Source organism: Trematomus bernacchii, unplaced genomic scaffold (assembly GCF_902827165.1).
Source record: "Trematomus bernacchii unplaced genomic scaffold, fTreBer1.1, whole genome shotgun sequence".
NCBI classification, from domain to species: Eukaryota; Metazoa; Chordata; class Actinopteri; order Perciformes; family Nototheniidae; genus Trematomus; species Trematomus bernacchii.
Window position 1 is genome coordinate 3,686,558 of NW_022988097.1, and position 18,833 is coordinate 3,705,390.

The 18,833-nt window shown below is 40.2% G+C and overlaps 2 protein-coding genes across 2 annotated transcripts; both read right to left on the reverse strand.

The window, feature by feature from the left end:
• Positions 1–4,773: 4,773 nt before the first annotated feature.
• On the reverse strand, positions 4,774–10,548 carry fnta (farnesyltransferase, CAAX box, alpha). Its single transcript, XM_034121405.1, has 9 exons — positions 10,353–10,548; positions 9,781–9,866; positions 9,443–9,557; positions 9,039–9,143; positions 8,320–8,446; positions 7,984–8,132; positions 7,702–7,764; positions 6,588–6,780; positions 4,774–5,748 (listed from the first exon to the last, which is right to left on the reverse strand). The coding sequence occupies exons 1-9, from the start codon at positions 10,475–10,477 to the stop codon at positions 5,623–5,625; spliced, it is 1,089 nt and encodes a 362-aa protein (XP_033977296.1). The 5' UTR covers positions 10,478–10,548; the 3' UTR covers positions 4,774–5,622.
• Positions 10,549–11,328: 780 nt separating this feature from the next.
• Positions 11,329–18,802, reverse strand: aup1 (AUP1 lipid droplet regulating VLDL assembly factor). Its single transcript, XM_034121108.1, is given in 14 exon segments — positions 11,329–11,740; positions 12,857–12,945; positions 13,157–13,296; positions 13,410–13,491; positions 13,493–13,548; positions 13,705–13,807; positions 15,196–15,262; positions 15,509–15,582; positions 16,004–16,076; positions 16,331–16,395; positions 16,397–16,519; positions 16,720–16,870; positions 17,398–17,535; positions 18,497–18,802. Coding segments are annotated over 14 exon segments (1,248 nt in total). The 5' UTR covers positions 18,538–18,802; the 3' UTR covers positions 11,329–11,694.
• Positions 18,803–18,833: the final 31 nt, after the last annotated feature.

The window sequence follows — 18,833 nt, forward strand, 5'->3', positions numbered from 1 at the left end:
ACAGGTACCTATCCTGTGACAATGTTTAAACTGTCAGACAGTCGGACTCAGAGTTTTTGAAGATGGACATAAGAATTTTTTTTCTTAAAACAGACGACAATTCTCAAGTGGTGGCTCACACAACAACCCCAGAGCCACCACTTGAGCCAGGTAAACAAGGTATGTAAATGTCAGTAAACTTCCAAGTAATGCGAAAATGTAAGCAAAGCATAAATTACAGCTACGTTGACGTTACTTTGAATCGCGGGGGTAAGCTAAACCGTTAGCAAGAGATATTAAATTAACACTTTGTCATACAATATAAATGTTATGTTTTTTAGCGTTACCTGGTGATTTCAAAGAAAGCTCTCTGGGAAATGTTGACTTACTGTCAGTGTTCGACATGAAGCTAGAAGCTACCTTAAGGCCGCTACACACCCACCTGAGACCAAAGAACGCGTACCGAAGGCGTCCCGACTTTTACGTCAGCGACGTCGCCTGCGCCTACGAACACACCGCAAATACTTCAGTCGACGAGTGGCAATAACTGTCCTTACCAGCAGGCAGCGGTAGTGTGAACAGCCAATCAGAGTGATTGCTTGGGCCGACTTTCTCTGACCTCCCGCGGCCGATTCAACATGTTGAATCGGACACGGGAGGTGTGAAAAGGTGCCGTAAAGAGACGACGGTGCGGGACACACCAACCTGAGTAGGGTGCCGCGAATGCCCGAATGCCTCTGACGGCCTCTGACTCCCAAAATCGGGTTGGTGTGTAGCCAGCTTTAAGGCCGCTACACACCCACCTGAGACCAAAGAACGCGTACCGAAGGCGTCCCGACTTTTACGTCAGCTTCGTCGCCTGCGTCGGCTGCGTCGGCTACGTCGCCCGCTACGCCGCCCGCCTACGAACACACTACTTCAGTCGACGAGTGGCAATAACTGTCCTTACCAGCAGGCAGCGGTAGTGTGAACAGCCAATCAGAGTGATTGCTTGGGCCGACTTTCTCTGACCTCCCGCGGCCGATACAACATGTTGAATCGGCGTCGGGAGGTGTGAAAAGGTGCCGTAAAGAGACAACGGTGCGGGACACACCAACCTGAGTAGGGCGCCGCGAATGCCCGACTGCCTCTGACGGCCTCTGACTCCCAAAATCGGGCTGGTGTGTCCGGGCCTTTACATTACACAGTCACAGGGGAGTGATTTGTAAAATATCCATAAAGAAAAAGTAAATCTGTTTACAGTTCTGTTTCATATGGGTGTTGAGAGATGTATCCATAGATCTCTTCATGTTGCTCTCAAAGTGCACCAGATTGATGCTTTTAACTTCAATATTTAAAAAAAAATCTTCGAGAGGAGGTGAGGACCCCCTATAGGAGGTGAGGACCCCTCTAGGAGGTGAGGACCCCCCTAGAGCAGGTTAGGTCCACCCCCCATTTATAAAAATAGCACTTTACCCCTGCTTACACCTAAATGCCGTGAGCTGATTATCGAGCCTTCATTGTAACAGTCGCAGGTGTACTGTGTGCGTGTGGGGAGTGTTGCAGTAGAAATGTCCACTGTAGCGCCCGGTACCTTAAAGGTCCCATGTCATGGCCATTTCCACTGATCATAATTCCATTGTTGAGGTATACTAAAATAGATTTATACTGTGCAATTTTCCAAACTCACATTGGTTTCTCATACAGCATCTCTGTAAAGTATGTGTATTCACCGGTATTCACTCTCTGTCCTAAACGGCTCGTTGGAGCTCTTGCCCCCCCTCCCTGTGAGCCCAATGTGCTCCGATTGGTCAGCTCGGCCACTCTGTTCTGATTAGTCAACCACCAGAGAGGCTCCGCCCATGTCTAACAGTGCTAACCGAACTGTACCTACAACTGTTGTTATAGAAGAGTAAGTTATTTTTACCTGTAATAAACTACTACTGTTTGATGAGAAATCAAATCATGGTTTGCTATATATGAATGATATGTTATAGGAGCAAATAATTCAGGGAAGAAAGGATACTAAGTATTTCCATCAAACTTTATTTTTAGAAATGTACAAAATGAACATGTGTAAATATACATATATACACTGTATATCATCCATTCCTCCCCTTATAGGCGTTTTCGGCATCTTGCCTATCGCAGCTTTGTAAGCGGCTGCCGGGGCTTTTTAGGACGAGGCATCAGAGTGCTCATCCCGTGTGTGTGTTGTCCACCAGATACGCCAGGAGTTTCCTGATCTGGCTGGACGAATCAAATGCAAATCACAAAATATTAGAGAAACGTAGTTGTTTTAGATTCGTTAGTAGTAGTTGTGGTAGGAGTGTGTATCTATCTAATCTATCTATCTAATCAACACAGTTAGCTTGGTTTTGGGAAGCTTTTTTACGTGAAAGGCTGGCAGAGGGTGCGGCCATAGCTCTGGGCGTGGCTACTGGGTATCCCTACGTAGCGATACCCAGGAAGTAAACAATGGAAAATGAGAAATCTCCAACGAGGCGTTTTGGGGAGGTCTTTTCTGTGTTAGAGTTTTACTCGCTACAGGGTGTATTTTGAGGGTTTTTGACTCTGCAGACCGTTTACATGCATAAAAACCTTTATAACACACAAGGGGACGGGTAATAACCGGAAAAGCATGACATGGGACCTTTAAGCAGGGGTTCCCAAAGTAGGGGTCGCGAGATGATTACAAAATAAAAATTCGAAATAAAAATAAATAAATAAATAATGACAGCATAACCTTCTCTATATCTATATCGTTCACACAATAAATCAACAATACAACTACAGATTATATAAGCATTTAGTTTGAATGCGATTTAAAATGCTCACAGGTTTTACACCTCTTGTGAAATGTAGACTACATTTATACGGAGTTTATGTCCGAGCCAACAGACTCACAGATCGTTGGCTACTGAGAGATATGCAAAATACACCGCATGTAGTACGACACAAACCTCCGCTGTGGATTTTCAAGATAAAATACAGTAAAACTATGGTCGTAGGCAGGGACGCGGGAAGGGGGGTGCTGAGGGGCCTGCATCTGTTGGCGGAGAGTTGTAACTGCAATGCCAAAAAGTTCACTAAACAAATCAATAAAAAAGTTTTATTTTGAGTTAGCATTTTAGTGTAAGCAGTCTATAAAACATGGTTGTTTTTTAAATGGTTGATATATAGAAAATATCATTAATAAATAGCAGACTATTACTGGTCAATTCAACCTCCTCAACCGTGATTTTTCGCGGCCAACGTTTTTTGTTATGATATTTTCTGTGTACGTACAAGATGCCTGACCCAGCTGGCAGCCGGGTAAGCAAGACACCGTCCCGATTCCGCAGCACAACAGAGGCTGAAGATGTTCTACCAACAAAAGGAGTGGCATCATGGAGGAGAGAGTTTTTCGAGGCTCTTGTTCTTGTGCAGAGTGAAATCAAGCGCCGTTTTGACTTGAGGGGCTCTATAAGGAAGTGGCAGATTTTCTCCCGTTGTGTATTTTCAAATTCTAGCGATCTCGAGCCGGTTTCTCAAACTTACCTACCCTACCTTTTAATATGATGTTTCAGTGTAAGTGCGCCACAGTTTCGCCACTGCGAGGCTCCACTATCGCCCCCCCGGCACCCGCACCCCGCACCCCAAACTCTGACTGACTTCCCGCGTCCCAAATCGCCTGAAAATCGTACAAACAAGTGGCATGTGTGACGAAGGTGTTGCTGAAACTTAAAGTGGACCTATCATGCTATATTTGAATAATATAGTGTAGGACCATACCTATATAAGGCATATTTATACTTTTTTTTCCCCTTCAAAATACCAAACAGATCATGCATTTTAGCCATGCCTTATTTTGCTCAATTTGCACTTTTTTAGCTCTGTTTTTTCAAAGGGCTGATTCTGTGAGAACAGCACCATCTACAGGCCTGGCATATGTACTACAGCGTCTCCAGCGCTTTCGAACGGCAATGGCCGTGGCTGTCTCCTCCTGATTGGTGGAGTTGGCCCAATAGCCGTAGCGCCACCGTCCTGACGTCAGGACAGTGTTCAAATCTGGATCAGTTTTTATCAGATCCGTTGCAGCCCCTTTTTTAGAGATTTGGGTATGGAGGAAAATAGAGAGGGTTGTGTTTTCTGACACTTGGTGAGTTCCCTGGAACACCGGGGACACATATTCATGTATAAAAGACGTACAAAAGTGCATTTTGCATGATAGGTCCCCTTTAAGCTCGCTCCATTGCGGAGATATTCCCGCGAGAGTGCGGAAAACTTAAATTAATTAATTTGAAAGGGGTCGCCAGTCTCTGGCAGTTATTTTGGGGGTCGCGGGCTGAAACGTTTGGGAACCCCCGCTGCCTTAATGTACCTTAATGAACTGTGGGCTAAGCCCCGAATGTTTCCAGGTCCAGGAAACGCCCCTGGTCATGACATAACTGTTTTAGACGTAGACTCACCAATCTTTGTCCTCCACACTAAAACAAAGAAAAGCAAGAGTCCCCACTCTAATAGCATATGTTTCCAGGAGCTGTACTTACACACTGCTGGCAAACCAACTGCTCAGTTAGAAAGTGGATGTAATGTGTTCCAGTGTCAGCAGAGGTAGAAACAGCTGCATCTAGTGGAGGAAAATCCATGTCCCTGCAAGGGAGTTCAGGACCTGAGGCTGTCAGTGTCATACATGTGTCATCCATGTGTCATACACAAGCAAGTTCACTGCTATGTTCACTTTTCATCTAGCAGCTTAGCTCAGAGAACATTCAGAGTAACTGATAAAAGTTTAGATTTCTTATCAGTGATAAATACTGTTTCAAACAACTCTCAGTATTACTGCAAATAGTTTATTTTATTTGTCTTGATGCTTTCTGATGCCTTCCATTAAAACACAATGACATGTCACAAAACCACCAAACACTGCTCTGGAGTCAGAGTGGTACGTGCACACTGGGCTCCACTCAGTCTTATTTGGAGTTAAAGGTATCAATCTATTGGCAATACAATGTCAAAAACTAGACCTCTTTTGTTTGCTTTTTAACCAGTTTCAAACCACATTTTTTACACTTTTTACATCTTAAGTCATTCTTAACTATATTTTCCACTCGGATGAAGGATTTATACATTGGACAGCTTGGTTTTTAGTTAGCAGAGTTAGCAGTTAGCAGCAGCCGAACACTGACTTTAATTGAAGATGTTTTATTCAGTGTATCCCCCTGAACAATGAACAAATCTAAACCGTGAGAAGCTGACTGCAAAAACAGCAATAGTGGTAAAGACAATAATTCCCATGATGTCACACTTTTTCACAACCCAACAAACTATATCTTCTATTAATGTTTGATTCGGGGATAAAAATCATATTGTCACCAATGAGTATCATTAAGAAATATAGCTGTTACAAAACTAGCTTAAGTTATATATTTTTTTAAACACAACAAAGAAATCTGATCAACATGTCAGTTAGCTCCTTCTAGAAAATATTGAGTTTTATTACAACAGATAATAACGTAAGATGTGTACCCATCCTCACTCTAAGACAGTTTGAATTCAGTGTGCATGAGATCACTGACGGGGCGCTATCCGTGCTCAGGGACTGCTGACACACACAGAAGTTCACAAGCAAACAGAAGGTTGTGTTGAAACAAAGAGAACAGCCGCTGGTGACCCGGTGGTTTAGCTTCTCTCCTGCTGCCCGGGCGCAGGCTCATCAGCTCCCTGTTTGTTCTTCAAAGAACGTCCCAGAAACAGCCAGTACTCTTTACGGATGGTGTCTTTCTCATGGGCCAAAAGATGACAAATCTAAAAAGGGGGAGAACAATCACAGGAAGGGTAAAAAAAAAAACACAATAATGGAAATATCCATTTGTTTGTAATTCAAAAGCATCCTGATCTCTCACAGATAACATTTTAAAAGTGCTTCTCAAAGTGCTGCAGTAATGACTTATTTGTGTTGGCCAAAACGCTCATGGGGTCTTTTGAATTTGATTTTTAATATTGCAAAAAATAACACGTTCATTTTAGAAATAAACCCAAACCTCTATGATTGTTTAAGCCTAAATGGAGTGTCCCTCGTGATCGCGTTAAATGTCCAAAGCAAACACTTAAAATAAAATATACTGTAGTTTGCCATACACTCATTGTCCTAAGAGTTTTAGTTTTTTAGCTTTTAAGGTTATTTGTATAATTACATTTGTTGAAAATACTTGTCTTTAGCATCCTTTTTTAATGCTAAATTGTTTCTTACAAATATTTTTTTTTACCTAATTTGCAACTTATTTGTTTAGATTGTTTATGTTCGCACCACCAGATACCAAAGCAAATTCCTTGTATGTGTAAACGTACCTGGCAATAAACTTCATTCTGATTCTTAAGGCTCTTTCAGCCATTTGTTAGCAACACCCTTTTTCAAGACTCATAAAAGCTACACATTTACGAGTTGGGTACTTACTGACATTTCTTATGTCACAAAATAAATCTAAAATGACATTATTCTAGGTATTCATTCAAAAAACCCAGTGACCTTGAGACAAGGGACTGGAATGACAAAAATGCAGACTCATTTCCGAGGTTTAGGACTTCCTCCTTCAGCGCTCGATAATCACAGTTAGAATGATTTCTAAGTTTGTATTTCCACTCACTTCAAGAGCCTTTTCTAAAGTTTCCTTTAGTTCCTCGTCTGACTTGTTCTCTTCCTGACTGCTGTTCTCCAAGGCGTCCTCGTAGCAGTCGAACAGGAAAGCCAGCAGATAGGGGGAGCAGTGAGTCTCCTTCAGCCGGAGGACCCTCTCCAGCAGGCCCGGCACCGACGACAGACCCTGGTCCTGCAGCATCCTTGAGGAGTCAAAAAATAAAAACTGTCAATGAGCTTTTTCTATTTATAGCTTGTGTCGCTTGATGAAGAAATACAAGTAAAACACTAGTACTTGTATTTCCGGGGAGATAAAACAAATACAAATGTGGTTTAGAAATAAAGAAATTCATTTCAAACTGCGAGAGATAAAGGGTTTTCACGTCATTATAACATCTCAGCCCTTTAACTTGAACTGCATATTGAAGTATGAATGCTTGTTGTTTGTATGTTGTCTTCTCCTGAATGTTGTACGTCTCTTGTTTGTTTCTTTTTGTATTTTTGATGGCACCTTAAAGTTAAAATGAGATGAGTAGATCTCATTGTACCTGTATAATGACAATAAAGGATTCTATTCTTCTTCTATTCAGCTTATTATTTTATTTTTTGAGAGCCTTAATTGGAGATTTGTAGAAAGTTGATAGTGTTTCCCGCTCCCTTCAAGAAACTGGCGTAAGCTTCAGTAAAATGCCTCCAACGTTTTCCCCACACCTAAAGAGTGCAGATTCTGTTTGCCTTTGATCCGGTGTGTTGTATCGCTGAGGTAACGATGGTTCTTACTGATGTCCGCTGGTCTCCAGTCAGTGAATACAGGTAGCATGTGCAGATTACTCTGTTTTCTTTGCCTTTTCACTGCCATGCATGCCATGGTATAAATGCACGGGAGAAGGTTGGGGTCAAACTTCGTAATGAGATTCATTTAAGATTAATTTTTGGCTGCCAGATGAATCGCAAGTGTTAACGCTTTAACCCTGTCATATATTGTACATTTCTGAATTAGGAATGGCAAATTGATATATCAATGATTTCTCCTGAAGAAGTTCTTGGTCAGTCAAAGCAAATGAAAAAAGACAAAGTAATGTTTTGCTGTTTGAAAAAAAAAATTCTGATATGCAACAGCTTACCCTTTTAAATAGTTCCATGCACTCTCATTGTGTGGAGCCTTCTTGATCTGGGTCAGACAATACCTTTCAGAAAGAGAGGGAAATCAGTCAAATGCATGCAACAGAAAACGTAAAGCGCTTGCTGAAGCAGAAACAATGTTGGGTTGTTTTGGGAAAGTAAATACCGGAAAATATGCTTAACAGACTGACTTTAAGGAGTGAAGCCAAAAACTTACCATCCAACTTAAAAAGGTACAAATTAACTTTGTGTCTAAGTTGTCCAGACATGAAGAGAATACTCACTGAATCTCTCTCTCCACTAATGCAGGTTCAGAGAATCCTGTAGTGTGAGAAATAACAAAATGCCTCTGGTTCCATGCAGAGTTATTCCTCACATCTTCTTCCAGAAGAGTCTCCACAAACTCCAGCTCACTGTCCCACAGTTTGTACTCCTGCAGGTAAACAAGGACAGTGTTGTTGTTGGCAACGTACTAGTATCATCTACTGACCACAGATGGACTTAACAACCACATAAATAAGAAAGCATTCATTCTGGCGAGTTCACTGTGAGCAGAACATTTGATTTCTGTCCTCGTTTTTCTCATCCAAACTCCAAACAAAGAATGCTCCAACTCCTACCTGGATGACCCACTGTCTGTGCTGCCAGGCGTGGTAGTTTTTGGCATCTTGGCTGAGAATATCCGCAATGAACTCCAATTCCTCTGAAGGGTCCTTCAGCCACTCGACCACCATACGTCTGTGATGCCTGGAGGAGGAGGTTAGGAAGCTAGTGTCATATAGTGCTGCAGTGAGTCAGCATTTGTGCACTTCTTGTCTCCAAGTTAATGGATTTTTGGTTAGATTTGACTATGACATAAAACCTGTCAATAAATTCACCACTCGTGAATTTTTTATCTTTTAAATGTCTTGTGGCTAAATTACTCTTCAAAACGCCACCTTTAGCTTAGCGACGTTGACGTGAGTTTTGCGATAATTATGTAGTTCATTTATAGCCCAACGTTCGCCTCTTACTTCTGGCGATAGCATTTATGCTTCAAAAACCCTAAAAGTGGTGTTGTGAAGGACTCCCTCTGGAGGGAACTTCGGGATTTTAGCCTTTGCAGACCATTTACATGCACAGAAACCTATATAACACACTACAGGGAAGGGAGATCCCCAAATAGCATAATAGGGCCTCTTTAACAAAACATATAACTTGGCAAAAACAGCCCTTTACTAACAAATACTTTACTTATATTAATAGACCTGGTGATAAAGATTTCCCTAAGTAACGCAAGGTTCTTTAAAAAAAACAGCTACATAAACATGTGACCTGAAATTAATTTGACAGCACTCACCAGACTTGATAGTTTTTGGGTTGCTCCTCAATGATGGCCGTAATGTACCTCATCTCCTCCCTCAGGTCCTTTGTTAAGGCCTGCAGCAGCACGCGCCTGTAGTGCCTGAACACACCCAACACAAGGACTGTCAATACATTTTCCTTGGTTGGTGATTGGCTAATGGTTACACAAGCCAAAACAACGTTATGACATCATAAAGTGGACAAAATCTGATCAGCTCATTTTCAGACAGGTTTTTATAGAAATGGATCAGGACAAAAAGTGAGGGAATCTTTTTTCCTGACATTTTCAGAATCTCTTTACACAGAGGGGACACTTGTCTTGTGTTTTTTCACTGTGGTATGAAAAAGAGACCCTACTTAATAGTGAACATTAGTATTGCAAACATGCAGCCTGCTTACCAAACTGTGTAATTGGCAGCATTTAGCTCGATGGCTTCTGCTGTCAAAGCGAAAGCCCGATCGCTTCTTTCATCGTTCTTCAAGAGTGCACGGAAATAGTCAAACACATCTGAGACTGTTGGAAGAAATATTAGCACATTTGGTATAAACATCAACAAAGTTCTGACTCCAACTACGACTGAATATTGTCTGGTCTCATGTCTGTGAGACTTTGGTAAAATCATAGTTGTGTTTATAATTCAGCTATTACAAATGTATGAAGTTTACAGGCAGTACATTGTAAATTAAACATTGCTTCCTTTAATTTTGATGTGATTATCTCTGAATAACAATCTTACACTTTTCAGAGTAGGCGATCTTCACGACAGGATTGGGTCCATCGTCCTGAGGGACTGGCTCCAGGTCAGCCCACTCCTTTCTGTCCCTGAGAGACAAAACACGGGGGTGGGTTTAATGGCTGTCACCTATTATTCTGAATGAAGGAAGCTAATGCAGCTAGCACTACTTACAGTTCCTACTGCTTTGTTTAACAAACACAATACACGTTTTTATTCGTAGTGATATAATTAAAATAAACGTATTGCTGTATTGGACAGTTTAGTTGTGCCCTGGTTAACTTTAGCTTCTTAAAACGTCCTACTTCGCAGGGGTGTGGCGGACTAACAGAAAGCAGTAGTGAATTACCACAACATTATACCAACATATGGGATAATAGGGTTTGCTACCAAACCCAATGGCACTGCTGGTACCCGTATAATAACAAAAAAGCAAAACCAAACAAACACACATTAAACTAGAAGTTATCAAACGTTACTGCGTTTAACTCAAGTGAATGAACAAGTGGTTACCGTTAGAGCAGCTATCAAGCTAGCATACAGAATAGCCATGCTAAGTGATAAACAGACATTACCTGTAAAACAAATATCGGGTCGGGTCAAAATAATCATTTTCGAGGTTGTCTTCAGCCTCTACATCAAACTGTTTGTCTTCTTTCAGCTCCACAGACTCATTTGAAAGGTCTTCAGCACCTGACATGATAGCTTTGTAGCCTAATCGCTCCTGTAGTCCGCGAGGAAGGAAGAAAACGTCATATCCGGTGTAGCAGAGTTGCCTTCACGTACTGCGGGAACTAATAATTTCTACCAAACATTGTTCTGTTTGATTCAAATATGGTTCAATTGAAGAGCTACCACGAAAGAAACTGTAAAACATTAAGGTATCGTGTAAAAATAAAACACTCACTTGTGTCTGTCAATGCAATTATACAGTAATTTGCAATCCCGTAAGCACTGATATTTACTGACACACACGCTGCTGAGATGTGACGTTTAAGGAACAGAAAAGTTGCGAATGATTCCAATCACCGTCCCAAGCTGTATGCTTTCACACATCTGTATTTGATGGATGACTATTCAAATATTACTTCAGATTTATTATGGGTGTAGGTCAATAACTGCAATGTTTTTTTTTGTCTTTATCTGTTTAAGACCGTTGTGTTTTTTTTACCTGTTTTAACACGCTATGATTATTTCATTTTAAACTTGCACCTTTATATACGATCAGATCACATCCTTTGTTACACTCATAGTGCATAGACAGGTTTTACTCGTCAGTCCATAGTCTTGGATATCTTGTGCTTTTATTGTTTGTATGCATCTGTTCCAATGACTAAATCCGAGTGTATATGGTACTTTTTTCTACTCTTTAGCTCCATCATATGGCAACATTTAGTTCTTATATTTGGGAGAAATGCAGACATGCATTAGGAAAAATAAATATTGTTAACTGTTAACTGTTAACATCAATTAATTACCATTTTATATCTAAAGTATAGATTATATGCAAATCACATTTCAGTTTAATCATTTTCTACTTCATCCAAGTTGTGGACTTTTGCTTCAACCTTTAATTGAAACAGCATCAGTGACACATTTCTTAAGGTCAAGCTGAACTTTATTTTTCATCAACGACTCTGGACATTATAAAAATAAATAGATGATTCACAGTCAGTGGATCGCAATACAAATTGTTATCAAAATTATGTACCAGCCAGGATGAAGAATTAAACACATGCATAATCACCATTCCGTAACATGTTCTGAACACTTGTCACCTTTATTTGCAATTAACAAGATCTGTTTTGCAACAGAACCTGTTGACGGAATATAAAATCACCATTCAATTTAGACAGCTATGCAGGTTGAATATGCTTCTCTGACATATTATCAATGATGGCTTGACCCAAAGCGAGTTCAGTGACTGTCTTCTTGATCCAATCCGTGTTTCTCGATGTAGCGTCTGGATGAGGAAAAACAGATATAACAGTCAGTGCTTCTTTTACTTACATATTCCTGGTATATATTACAATGTGGAACAAACACAACTTTACAGACAGTGCAGCTGCACATCTAAATTATATTTGTCCCAAAGTAATAGTTGGTTATACTCAATAGAGAAAAAGTATGCTTCAGAGTGTGCTTTTGACTATTACAGTTTATCACTACAATTCACCTATTTCACATTAACCAGTTATTGGACCCAGTGTTCACAAATATTGATACATTGCAGCTTTTAAGTAAAACTAAGTATTTGCACGCATTGTCACTTTTAATATGGAGACACATTTTCTGGAATATGGTGATCGGCACAGTACTGGCCGACTCAGCGTAATGCCAGAGAGAGAGTATAGTAAGGAGGGTTGGTCAGTCCTACATTTCTCTTGATTTTTATTCCTTCACTGACTTTTCAGAATACATCTTAAATGACCCTAGAAAAGGAATTCAAAGTAAATCTCAAATCAAATGAATATTGTGCATAATGACAGCTTTACTTAGAGGTGTCTTTATAACATGAACCGAATAGACTATTCCAGAATATATTACTTAAAGGTAGGGTAGGTAAGTTTGAGAAACCGGCTCGAGATCGCTAGAATTTGAAAATACACAACGGGAGAAAATCTGCCACTTCCTTACAGAGCCCCTCCTCCAACACACACGAACGCGCACATGACCAATGAGGGCACGAGATAAGTTTGTGCACAGATGGAAGGCTGACAGGCAGGTAGGCCATCCAGTTATTTTAGCAGGGCCGGCTAAAATGATTGGTCGTGCTTTTTACAGTACTACGGCTTCCACAGATGACATTTTTGTATGGATTTTTTGTCAAAGCACTTAAGATATTCATTGCTATCGGGATGTTAAGAGCATTCCATGGAATATAACAAAAAGTGTATCTCGAGCCGGTTTCTCAAACGTACCTACCCTACCTTTAAACAATAGTTGAGGGTATAATGGAAACTTTTACTCCACCTTTCTGCCCAAATATTAACAGACATTCTGCTCGTCTTGCTTAAAATACAATATTCCCCATGTGTGATGTAATTATGTGACACTGCTTATGGCAGGAATATCTCACCTTCTTGCAAAATTATACAGTGCTTCTTTTCTCTCTTGGAGAGACAAATGTCTGTCAACTGGGTATCTCCCGAAACATTTGGCAGCAGGCTGCGGACGAAAAGAGAACATTATTATGATTTCTTAATAATAAGAAAAGAACAGTTAGATGGATTGCATTTACTGGCAAATAAAATAGGACTTGCACAAGAAAGATTGTTGACCTAACTGTTTGGTATATTTAAAGCTTTTATGCTTTTTGGGGATCTCTCATGAGGGAGTTTCTCTCTAATAAATCATTCTCCAGAGAGCCCTGACAAACCTTTATGGTGGGGGCAGGGACAGAGGAATAGGAGTTGTTCATAGAAGACCCAAACGTTGACGTCCCGGTTGCTTCCATCGGACCTTCCTCCTTGCTCTCCAGCAGATTAGTTATGGTGGTGTCCACACAATTGGTTTCAGCTGAACACAATCAAAAGACAACTGTAAGTTCACAGATATCCAAACCCTGCTCAAGTTTATGAAGGATGCGTTACAAATGTAAAGAAAGGATGAAGCAGAGTTAGCGGCCCTACCTAAGTCCTTTGCGATGACATTCAGCGGGACGTGAGGCAGCACGTCCTTCACCTGTTGGGCCATTTTAGCAATCCTATGATCATTCCGTACCCAAACTCTGGACCATGAATCCAAGGCCGATAGATGCTGGTCTGACACCTAGGGGGAAGGGAGAAGAACGGCATTATATTATATTTGTTATTTATATTTTATTTTATTTCTTTTTGAAATGGAGCCGTTGTCACAAACCACATTTTCTCCTGGGATGCATCAAATATTTTCATTTTGATCCTTTAGATTTTGTAATTGACTTACTTGTAGATGCTTGTGGTACGGTGTGTCTTTTCCGTTTGATGTGCTCTGCTTTATCGGCTTTAGTGATCTTAGTGGAGACCAGGCCCAGTTCCCCAGCCAGGAGCTGAAAGACAAACAGACACACCTTTAGTTCACAACCACAGCACAAAGGCAAACTAGAATAACCGCTTTGCGATTGAAGCTTCGCCAACCAGCCAAGTGGCAGATAACATCCGGTAACCCAAAATGCTTTCACTTCATCATTTGATCATATTAGACATTGGAGTTAAATGTTCCGTTTGTGCCCAATTTTAAGAATTTTCCCGTAAGGAATTCCTGATATATTGCAATAATAAGTATGTGAGACACTAACAAACAGAAAACATATTTTAATAACACTGAAGAGTATAACTTTATTACTCTGTAAATGCTAAGGAATAAACTGGTTTTCATCTTTAATATTTTTTATAATATTTAAACACCACTGTTTATAATGTAATATATACATTTTTACATATTTATTAGTGTTTAATATTATAGTACAAAAGCTTCTGTAAAACTTCTTATGCCTATATAATATTTGAATTCTGTTTTATTTAATATTCTTAATGCACATTTTTACTCTAACTTTGTACGATTATATAAATATTTTTATTTTACCTTTTTTTAATCTTTGTATTTGTTATTTTATCGTAAAAGGGAAAAAATGTCAAAAAACTAAATTTGCCAACATGGTAAATTAAGGACTCTAATGCTCTAAGACAGAGCTGTACAAAAAATAGGCATTAAAGATGTAATGCCTGGAGGTAATGCCTGCTCAGAATGATACCGGCAGATACCCAGCTCAGTGCTGTTGTGATGAAATGCCACATCATGCTCAAAACAACTTCAAAGATTATTTCTGAAACAGTATGGAGCTCAAATGCTTTTTCTCTTGCGGGTTTGCCACAAGGCAAGTTCCTTTTTTTAATTTCCTGCTTTTTTACACATACTCTCTCCAGTACAGCGTTAGCTCTGAGTGTTAGCGATGCTAATATAAACAAAGACCATATAACGTCCAACACACGTCGGGCATTGTTTCTGATAGCAACTTTCTGATAGGGCCGTGGGTCCACATTTCCGATATTAAGTCATATCGGACGCAAATCTGGATGAGCTCCGCTGTGCCCCCGTTTTTAGAGATTTGGGTACGGAGGAAAAGAGAGAGGGTTTTGTTTTCTGACACTTTGTGAGTTCCCTGACACACCGGGGACACATATTTATGTATGAAAGACGTACAAATGTGCATTGTGCATGATAGGAGACCTTTAAAAAAAGAGTGCGATCAAAACACAATAGAGGGGGAAAATCATAAATAAATACATTATAATGGTGCCTTCTTTTTTTGTCTTATTAAAGCAAACATCTTTGAGGTTCACCAATGAGGGACCTAGTGTAACTTCTTATTTGTTTATATTGTTAGAAAAATTAAAGCTTTAACAAATCCACTCAACCGGCAAACATTGGTTTTACCTCCTGGACTTTGTTGGCAAACTCCTGTGTGGACTCGCCATCTTGTCTGGATACTGTCGGGAGCCAGCTGGGAAGAAAATGAACACAAAAAACAACAACGTTTGAAGTACAAGAACTATTATTGCAGCAGAAATATTCAAAATAGTTTGAAACTCAAAGCAAGAAGCAACATTTTTTGTGTTTTTTCAACACAAAACTAACTAAAAACGAATCAAAACAATTATTTTTGTCATTGATCTTTTGGCTTCAATATCTGGATTCCACTTTGAAAAAGCAATTGCTGATAGAAGTAATGATACAAATTATTTAGTACCTTACATGATACACTGTACATGGAGCAAAAAATGTCCATAAGAGCTCCTTCATCCAGCTCGAGTCAGGCGTGCTCTGTGAACAGACAAAACACAACAAATTAAATCACATGGATGTATTACAGTGTAATGGGAAAGTCACAGCTGTGTCACAGTGTCCAGGTGCCCCAAACAATCCTGCAGCTATTTAAAAATATCTGCAGCACACATCAACACTAAACTTAATTATTCTCGGTACTGAGATGGCTGGATTAGATTAAAGCAGCACACACTCATCCACTCGCTCCTTCCAGGAAAGTTCACTCATTTTGCAATCATAGAAATATCTTCTCCTTGTACTTGTTGTGCAACACTCATACTCTAGAGCGCATGTAAGATTCAAACAGTTAAGGCTGTACATTCAAAATAATCATATATTTGTAACGGTATTCAGATCTTCTTGTTTATTTATCCATTCACTGTGTTGCTGTCTTAAATGCAAGTTCAAATATAATTACCAAAGCAATCAACGGTCTGGTCACTCGTAAGGCCACAGGTTGAATGGAGTCAGTCAGTGAGAAAGGCCAAGAACTGAGAAGGGAAAGTGTATATAATTAGTGTGTTAGTTTTTGAGGTTGTATGCTTTAAATAAATAGCAAAATGTGGCTTTTTTCACTCAAGAGGAATTGATTTCTAAACAAGGAAGGCTAAAGATAGAACTTGCAGTAGCAACACTACATTTGTTCAGCTATTCATACTTTCTGCTCGCATTGCATCAACCAATTTCCACAGAGAAATTACAACTGTCGCCTCAGTGACATTAGGCAGATCCTGATGGCACTGACCTGAACTTCAGCAGGCCAGCGCGGCCGTTGGTGGTCTCCTCTTCGGGGAACAGGAGCAGCGGGGGGGGTGCCCTCAGTGGAGCAGTACCTCTGGAGAGTGTCTCCTATGGCTCCCTGGCCAGATGCTGAATGGATCTCCATGAAGCCTCTGGCCCAGCACACAAAGCCGGTGGAGCCCTCTAACTGGGGCTAAAGGCGCAGAAAGAGAGCATCTCACCAACATTTCATTCAGCAGAAACAATACCAGCACCAGCACTGGTTAAACCCAAATAATGCAAAAGTTGCATCAGCGCTGAAACTCACAGATGCACACTTGTACAGGAAACTGAGACATGGTTTATACCAAACTGTATGACACGTTTTAGCACATTTAAAAGACAAACACTCACAGTATGGCAGGGGGTCAGAAGGTTGATTATGTTGTGGTCGAACTCTGTCACATGGTTGCACATGTACAGCTTGGTGTTTTTGTCCCTGGAGCGAGGGTTCTTCGTTCTCACGTGCATCCCCAGGACTGAGCACATAATCCTGACAATAAATCTAAGAGAACAAAAGGAATAAAGCTGAAGTTAATCGGGATGATTATCTTAATATGTAGTGGGCAATTATCTAGAACATACATGGTGTATCACTGCTTTATGGCTCTTCATTCCCACAATCATTACCTTTAACTTAACATTGAAATGACTGAAAGCCAAATACCATCTGAAATGTAAGAGTTATTAACACTAACAAATATAGTGCAACTAGCACTTAAGCCTTTACAGTTTTTTATGGGGTGGCTGTGATTAATAGCGTCATTTTAACTGAGAGGCAGCCATTACGCAATTATTTAAATCAATTACAAAGTATGCATTATATAGCGTATGAAAACATAAACTGTTCCCACTTCCTCATATTATTAGTATTTCAAGACATGGATACACACTATATTATAAAAAGATTACTCTTAATGATACACAAACAGTAACTACAACAGCTACTTCTGCCACATCTATGAATGTTAAGACTGTTGAGGGTAAAATGAACCATAGAGAAATGTACACTGTATAATGTTAAATACTTGCCTTCTAATAAAACTCTCTGGAAGTGCACAGCTGACCAAGAACACGTGAACACCAACAAAAATCCGTATTAGCATCAAACAGATACCAACTGGAAAGTAAATCAGCAACAGTAGGAGGACTACAGCATCTTTGGGAAACCTGTCAAAGGAAAAGTTGCAAACATTTTTTTAATTCAGTGGAGAGAACTTGAACTTAAATGTTATAGCAGATGAAATATTGACAGTCCACATGAATTACAATAGGTCTTACATGATGACTGAGCATTTCTCTCAGATTTAGTATGTTTATTATTCACTGTTGGATCAATTATTGTTTGAAACTCGATTTTCCATTTTGTATTACAGCACGTAGCGTTCATTTCCCACACGTTATTACACGTGTCGCTACTTGATTGTCTTTAAGGTTGGGTGCTTGAGAACACACGGGAAGTTTTATATCAAAGTAGTCCTATTCTGGCCTAAAATCCCACACAAAAATGTGCACTGGTGCACCTACAGGCCCCATGTCCCACCTGCATTGATGTGAAAGATACTTGTATTGGTGTGTAGTATATATTGTCAAAGCACAAAATATACTTTTCAAATCGGAGGTGACGGGTAATGGCCATGGTACTCTATGTAGAGGTTCAACATTAGCTCATTCTACCGTGCACGCTTTAGAAGTTCAGGAAACTTAACTCTGTTCTTAGAGAGTCATTTTACGGAGTCAACTTTAACCACCGTGTAAGGCCAAGCTAGCTTCCCTCAGCGCGTTTAACGCTACAGTGAATGTCTGGGCGACGTGTTTACTGAGATGAGATGATTGCACAAGGTTGCATAACAAAAGTTAGCAATAAAACGTTAACGTCACCATACCACAGCTATGATAGCTAGCTGGCTCAAGTTAATAAAATACTAAATAACCTCTCGTTTGGACTGAGAAGCCTTCCGCAACGTGTGTTAATGCTAGCGGACAAACATTACACGTCACTGTAGATAACGTTATTGTATTTTTTTTAACACACTGGATACGACCGTAACATTCGTGCTAATGCGGCTAATTAGCGTTAGCTGAAGGTTAACAACAGCTTGCATTAGCTAGCTGCAGTTAGCTGACTTACCGACGAAAGTCGAACATGTCTTCAATCACCCGGTTCTCCATGTCTGCCAGTCAGACCTTTGCTCGGAGGCTAATGCTAAGAATACAACCTGATCCCTAAAAATAAATGAGTCATTACGTTCAGAGCAGCTATGTTGTCGCACGGTGGGCTTAAGCGTCAGCTAACGTTATTATGCCCACGATGCCCCCGGGAATAACTAGCAGTCTATTTTTCAAGTTTGAAATGTTAGCTTAGCAAAAATGTTGCTGTCTGCGGTGCTAGCATCGCTAGCGCCTGTGCTCCGCTGTGAGACACAACAACAACACTTCCGGACAGAGTCCTCCAGAATAAAAGTCCA

Coding starts and splice junctions, on each gene's coding strand:
- fnta (XM_034121405.1), bottom strand. CDS start 10,477: ATGTCAGGTGCTGAAGACCTTTCAAATGAGTCTGTGGAGCTGAAAGAA. Junction 8,447..9,038: donor CCCAAAAACTATCAAGTCTG/GTGAGTGCTGTC, acceptor CTCCTCCTCCAG/GCATCACAGACGTATGGTGG. Junction 5,749..6,587: donor CTTTAGAAAAGGCTCTTGAA/GTGAGTGGAAAT, acceptor CCCCCTTTTTAG/ATTTGTCATCTTTTGGCCCA.